The sequence below is a fragment of the Colobus angolensis genome, unplaced genomic scaffold, assembly GCF_000951035.1.
Source record: "Colobus angolensis palliatus isolate OR3802 unplaced genomic scaffold, Cang.pa_1.0 Scaffold4, whole genome shotgun sequence".
NCBI classification, from domain to species: Eukaryota; Metazoa; Chordata; class Mammalia; order Primates; family Cercopithecidae; genus Colobus; species Colobus angolensis.
Genome location: NW_012117376.1, coordinates 13,133,954 through 13,141,178, shown reverse-complemented (window position 1 = coordinate 13,141,178; position 7,225 = coordinate 13,133,954). Strand labels below are relative to the sequence as shown.

The 7,225-nt window shown below is 44.6% G+C and overlaps 1 protein-coding gene across 1 annotated transcript in view; it reads right to left on the bottom strand.

Annotated features, from left to right (window-relative positions):
- Positions 1 to 939: 939 nt before the first annotated feature.
- The window catches only part of RPA2 (replication protein A2, 32kDa), a 23,924-nt gene continuing 17,638 nt past the window's right edge, over positions 940 to 7,225 (bottom strand). Inside the window, 3 exon segments of the mRNA XM_011955539.1 lie at positions 940 to 1,663; positions 3,366 to 3,460; positions 3,644 to 3,751. Of these exon segments, the coding sequence (XP_011810929.1) occupies positions 1,579 to 1,663; positions 3,366 to 3,460; positions 3,644 to 3,751 (288 nt within the window). The 3' untranslated portion in view covers positions 940 to 1,578.

Below are 7,225 nucleotides of genomic sequence, written 5' to 3'. Positions count from 1 at the left end.
GAGGTCAGGAGATCGAGACCATCCTGGCTAACACGGTGAAACCCTGTCTCTACTAAAAATACAAAAATTATCCGGGTGTGGTGGCGGGTGCCTGTATTCCCAGCTACTCAGGAGACTGAGGCAGGAGAATCACTTGAACACGGGAGGCAGAACTTGCAGTGAGCTGAGATCCGGCCACTGCACTCCAGCCTGGGTGACAGAGTGAGACTCTGTCTCAAAAAAAAAATAAGGTGGGGCCTTTTCTACACAGCTGCTAGATCTCATTTAGAAAGAGTTAAAGCAGAGAATTCTTTTTTTTTTTTGTATTTTTAGTAGAGATGGGGTTTCACCATGTTGGCCAGAATGGTCTCGATCTCTTGATCCTCCTGCCTCTGCCTCCCAAAGTATTGGAATTACACGTGTGAGCCACTGCGCCCAGCCTAAAGCAGAGAATTATTTGGATGTTACACCTCACTAACTTTATCTCAAAATTGGTTCTTTTATTCAAGATGTAGATTACTTTCAGGAGTTGTCAAAAACATCTTTGAACTAGTTTCTTTTTCTATAAGAAACAGCCAACCAAGCTGGCCAAAAAATGGCCATAGGCTTTTGGAAAGTCTCGTCTTGAGGCCAAATGGGCAGCTATTTGATCCAGTTACATGATCACACACTGCCAAAGCGCTGACAGCAAGGTCCGTTCTATAATCCCTTTAGGTGGCAATGCTAGATGTAGATGCTTTACAGACTATGCGTTTTATTCAATCTTCGTAACAAACCCGGGGAAATGACGTTGTTTTCTTTTTGTAAACGAGGAAATGAGGTTCTCAGAGCTGACACAGCCTGCTCAAGATTCTAACTACAAAGTGGGAAGGCCAGAATTCAAATCCAAGTTTCACTATGTTACACTGCCTCAGATGATAAAGTAGTCATTACACTGCTCAGAAAGAAAAAATGAGAACATTTTTACAAGTTACTACAATAGAACTGTTTTATTAAACATATGAATGTACTTATTTTGTACAAAACGCAGTAACACTTCTTCCTTTCCTCTGCCCCTGGAGGCCACCACCGCAGAACTTCATGTTCACAGAAACACACGTCATGACAAGTGTGTCAAGCAGTCATGACAAGCAGGAAAGTGCAATTCTGAAAGTAATGCCACACAACCAAAGTGGGAAACAAAAACAGGCAGAGACCAGCTGGTTTCTCGGCTAGGGCTCTGCCTACAAGGCCCTGGTCCTGCTCATCTTTCAGCAGCAAACTTTTAAGAAGAGAAACTCCCGAGCACTATGTAAGTGCTCTCCTGGTAGCATCCTTCCAATTCCATCTATTTTGATGTGGTAACAAGCTTATTTGTAACTTCCTCAAGAAATCCCACCCTGGATTGCATCCCTGTCAATTGCCCATCTCCCTCTGAGCTTCAAACAAAACAAAACAGAACAGAAGAGCAGTAAGTTTCAAAAGGATGTCAGAGGAGACCTTTGATAGATGAAACCTACTTCCTAGAAGCCACGTGGCCAAACATATGCAGAGCCGGAGACAACAGATTATGAAACTAGGTCCAGCCGTAAAATCTCTCAGGTACCCAAACAGATCCAGTTATTCTGCATCTGTGGATTTAAAATGGTCATCATCCACAGTAGAATAGATGTGCCCTTCATTGCTCAGAAAATCCACAGCTTGCCTAGAAAGAAAGAAAAAAATAAAAGAAGTCATTTTCAGGCCAATTCAGAAGGAAATTGCCTTTTGGATATGGCCAAATATGCAAACTTTGCTTATCTCCCAACTTTCTACCTTAGCTGAGAATTCACAAGTATTTTGCACATAGAAAGCTCTCACAGGGAGAAATGCCAGTAAAATAGCAAAACAGAGCTTATTCATGGAGAGGAGACACTGGCTATTAGGGCTATCTTGGATCCCTCTCCCAAATTGTGAAAGGAAAGACAACAGGGCCTCACTTAAATACAGTCTAAGCAGGAAAACAAGGATCTAAAGCTGTAGTCACACTTGCACACAAACTCTCCTAGTAAAAAGAGCTGTCTTTAAAAGTCCCCCTTTTCCAGCCACACACTGAAATCCCTTTGGTCCCTCTCTGGGAAGTAAAGTTGTGGGAAGCAAAGGAAACACTGAAACCTTCCAACCCTTCAAGGTCCTCAGGGTTAGTGTCAGTAACGTATTTAATAGCCACAATCTACAGAGCACCTAAGTGACAGCAGTTCTCTACCTCATCAGCACAGTAACTCTGAGATAGGAATTATCCTTATTTTACAGGACAGGAAATGGAATTAGTCCTGAGTATTCCTTTTCTATCTAGGCCTGGCAGGTCAATTGATTTACAGTAAAAAATAACTATCACAAGCACCATAAGTCAGTGTGTTTGACTGGTTTACTACACTGGAATCAGGAGGCTGCTTGTCTAAGATGGAATCAGGATAAGGGTGTAGGAAGGACTGGTTGTTTAATAAGGTCCAGATAGCCTAATACACTCATGTCCACAATGGGGACAGTAACAGCAACAGGACTGTACACCTGAGGACCAGGAGCTAAGGACTTCTCTCCTCCAGTCTAAATCCCATAAGGAAATCAGGTCAACTTTTTGCTCAGAATTATTATATATCCCTTACATATAATGGTCCTTAGTGTCTGCTGAATGAAAAAATTTGCTGAATAAGTGATGTGATGGGTAGCACCATTTTGGCGCATAGTCTTTTTCCTGTTTTTCCATAGCTGAACAATTTCCATTCTGCCACCAGGGTTGCAGTTAAGTTGTTTTTGTGTGACAGTCTCACTCTGTCATCCAGGATGGAGTGCAGTGGCACAGTGATGGCTCACTGCAGCCTCGACTTTCTGGGCTCAAGTGATCCTCCCACTTCAGCCTCCTGGGTAGCAGGGACTACAGGCATGCGCCACTGTGCCCGGCTAATTTGTTTTTATTGTTTTTGTAGAGACAAGGTTTTGCCACGTTGCCCAGGCTGGTCTTGAACTCCTGAGTTTAAGCAATCTGCCCACCTCAGCCTCCCAACGTGCTAGAACTACAGGCATGAGCTAGTGCCTGGCGAACTTTTACTTTTTTTTGAGATGGAATCTCGCTCTGTCACCCAGGCTGGAGCGCAGCGGTGTGATCGTTGAGCGCCACCACGCCCGGCTAATTTTTGTATTTTTAGTAGAGACGGGGTTTTCACCATGTTGGCCAGGCTGGTCTTGAACTGCTCACTTCAGGTGATCCACCCGCCTCGGCCTCCCAAAGTGCTGAGATTACAGGCGTGAGCCACCATGCCTGGCTGCCAAGTTTTAATTTTAAAACTCACTTCTCACTATCAGGAAACCCTTGTGAGGTGAAACAGGTACAATTCTAGAGCCTGAGCTCATGAAAATCAAATACTTACTTGATTGAAGATACAGACATGTGTTTCAGCTGGTTCTTGAGATCCTGAAAGTTCAACCCTTCAGGTCTTGGACAAGCCTTAATCAAATTCAATACCTGAAGATTCAAATCAGAAAGATTTTCACAATTATTTTGGATCAGCCTCCCCTTTGCAAACCTGAGTCCCTTTATAGGAAAGAAATAAACCAGGTATTCAAACAATCTTAGCTCATCAGGGAAATAACAAAATTTAAGACTGTCTGTGTTTTGTATTTCTGAAGCCACTCTGGTGGAGTTTACCTGGTTTTGGGCCACAGTGAGGCCATTTGCTGGCATGAAGCTATTCCCACCGAAGTTCCCTGCTTCACTCATTCCTGGATTGCTGATAGGTGCTCTCCCTGCTGAGGGCTGAATTAAGAAATAAGTTAACAATATTAGAAAATCCATCAAGTTAAACAGTCTTTACAACTTCAAATAGCTCGTTAAGCAGCTTACAAAAAACAACTGATAAACAGTTTCCCAGTAACACTGCTTACGTTGGAATGGACAGCTATTATCTAATGAGTATTTCATAGGAAGATAAAGTAACTCCCCGAAGCACATAAATATCAAAAAGAGACAGATCTTCTTGGCTCCTTTTGTTTCTGATGTGAGAGGAACCAGAGAAGAGTCGTAGTGAGAAGAAAATTACCCAGAGTCTGCTATTTTGGTATCCGTGTGGCCCAATCACTCAAGCATTCACTGAGTGTCTATAGGCATGAAGTACCACAGGCAGAGAAAAGGAGACACAGTCCCTATCGTCCTCTCTCTTTCCTTTTTTTAAAACAAATTCTTAAAATGCTCTGCAATCACTATTTTCATTTCCTTTCTCCCCAGTCACTCCTCAACCCACCATATTTGGGTTCTCCCCAAGTACACCTCTGAAACTGTTTTCACCAAAGTCACCAAAGACTTTTCAACCAATTATCAAAAAGTCTCTTTCAGTCCTCCTAATACTTGACCTCTCAGAAGCAGACACTGCTGACCACACTCCTCTTGAAATGTGTTCCTCCCTGGGCTTCTTGACACCACATTCTTCTGGTTCTCCATCTGACTCTCAAACTGAACCTTCTCAGTATCCCTCATTAGCCTCTTCTGTCTCCCAAAAGGCTGACAGAGTCCCCAGGATTTCATCCCAGACCGCCTCCTAGGCCACAAATCCTCACTGCCAGCCGGATTGCTAACTGGATGCCAACATGGTGAAACCCTGTCTCTACTAAAAATACAAAAATTAGCTCGGTGTGGTAGTGCACACCTGTAATCCCAGATACTGGGGAAGCTGAGACAGGACAATAGCTTGAACCCGAGAAGTGGAGGCAGCAGTTAGCTGAGATCACATCATTGCACTCCAGCCTGGGTGACAGAATGAAACTCTGTCTCAAAAAAAAAAAAAATAGGGCTGGGCACAGTGGCTCATGCCTGTAATCCCAGCACTTTGGGAGGCTGAGGCGGGCAGATCACAAGGTCAGAAGATTGAGATCATCCTGGCTAACACGGTGAAACCCCTTCTCTACTAAAAATACAAAAATTAGCCAAGCATGGTGGTGGATGCCTGTGGTCCCAGCTACTCGGGAGGTTGAGGCAGGAGAATGGCGTGAACCTGGGAGGCGGAGCTTGCAGTGAGCTGAGATCGCGCCACTGCACTCCAGCCTGGGCGACAGAGCGAGACTCCATCTCAAAAAAACAAAAACAGAAACCAAAAAAAACCCCAAATAAACAAAATTTCAAAAATTTGAATAAAGGCAATCCTTATCATGGCCTCCAAAGCCCCACAAAATCTGGGCCCTGCCTCCTTGCCTACAACCCTCTCCCTCTCCCATCATTTGCTTCACTCCAGACTCTGGCCTTACTGCTTTCAGAGATGTCACGCTTACTCCACACTCCTGCTTCTTGCACTTCCTAGTCCCCCTGGTTTGGAATGTTCTTCCCCATCTAAAATGGTACCATTCTTGGTTCCCTCCATCACCCTCTTCTCCTATTTTGCTTTATTTACTTCAGAGCACCTATATAGCTACCTAAAATTATATATATTTTTTGTTTATTGCTTGTTTCTCCCAAGAATGTAAGTATATCGTGTTCACTGCTATACTCGAATGGGGACTAGAATGATTGGGACTATCAAATCAAAGTAGGCGCAATAAATATTTTTCTTTTTCTGTATTTATTTTTTGAGACAAAGTTGCTCTGTTGCCTAGGCTGCAGTGAGTAGCACAATCACAGCTCAATGCAGCCTTGACCTCCTGGGCTTAAGTGATCTCCCAAACTCAGCCTCCCAAGTAGCCCATCGAATTCTTTTTTTTTTTTTTTTCTTGAGACAGAGTCTTGCTCTGTCACCCAGGCTGGAGTGCAGTGGCTGGATCTCCGCTCACTGCAAGCTCCGCCTCCCAGGTTCACGCCATTCTCCCTCAGCCTCCCGAGTAGCTGGGACTACAGGCGCCCACCACCTCGCCCGGCTAGTTTTTTGTATTTTTTAGTAGAGACGGGGTTTCCCCGTGTTAGCCAGGATGGTCTTGATCTCCTGACCTCGTGATCCACCTGCCTCGGCCTCCCAAAGTGCTGGGATTACAGGCGTGAGCCACTGCACCTGGCCCTTTTTTTTTCTTTTGAGACTGAGTTTTGAGCCCAGGCTGGGGTGCAATGGCACAATCTCAACTCACTGCAACATCCGCCTCCCAGGTTTAAGTGATTCTCCTGCCTCAGCCTCCCAAGTAGCTGGGATTACAGGCATGCACCACCACGCCTCGCTCATTTTGTATTTTTAGTAGACATGGAGTTTCTCTATATTGGTCAGGCTAGTCTCGAACTCCTTTCACATTTATTATTTAGAGATGGCGTGTCTTGTTATGTTGCCCAGGCTGGTCTCAAACTCTTGGCCTCAAGTGATCCTGCTACTTTGGCCCCTCAAAGTACTGGGATTATAGGTGTGAGCCACTGTGCCCTACCCCATATTGATTTTTAATATTCTTTCTCATTTCTTTGAATCATACCAATACAGTAGTAGACATAATTGCTAAACAAATGACTATAACCTGGAGATGGATGCTCAAAAACTTATCAATGGGTTGGACTTCTGCCAACTGCATTTTTACAATCAAATCTATTAATCCACACCAGACACTAATTCTTAGTGGCTTTCCTCTAGTTAAGCCCAATAAAGTAGTACGATTCTCCAAAGAGCCTCATTTCCCACCTGTATATGTAGGGATTCTTCCATGAGCAGGCTGGCCCCATTGCTAGGCCATGACACTGGCGGTTTCTAAGAACCTGGGTCACACGGCTATCTCAACAATGGGCCAAGAGAACACTTGACATTTGACCTATCAGGTGGATCACAAATGCCCAAGATGCAAGTTTGTCCTGCCTGAGCAGAGCAGAAGCTCTACAAAGGCTGGAGTTTCATTCTGAGAAGTGGGTAGCTCTCCTGGCTGTGCTCATCCCACAGGTCCTAGCAGCGGTCAGAAATCACACAACTCCTGTGAGACTGTGGAAATGGCGAGATGGCAGGGAATCCAGCACCGCCAAGCAACTACTCTGTGCTGCTGGGAATGCTGAACCAGCCGGTCCCGTGACGCCAATCTCTTATTGTGCTTCATATTCCTAGTACCTGACCTACAGGTTGATACAGCAGGTATCCAACAAGCACTAAATTAACAAGCAGTTGCTAACTGCTAAGTTGTCATCTGATTTTTATATTAAAAAAAAAAACTGGTCAGGCACAGCGGCTCACGCCTGTAATCCCAGCACTTTGGGAGGCCAAGGTGGGCAGATCATGAGGTCAGGAGATCGAGACCATCCTGGCTAACACGGTGAAACCCTGTCTCTACTAAAAATACAAAAATTATC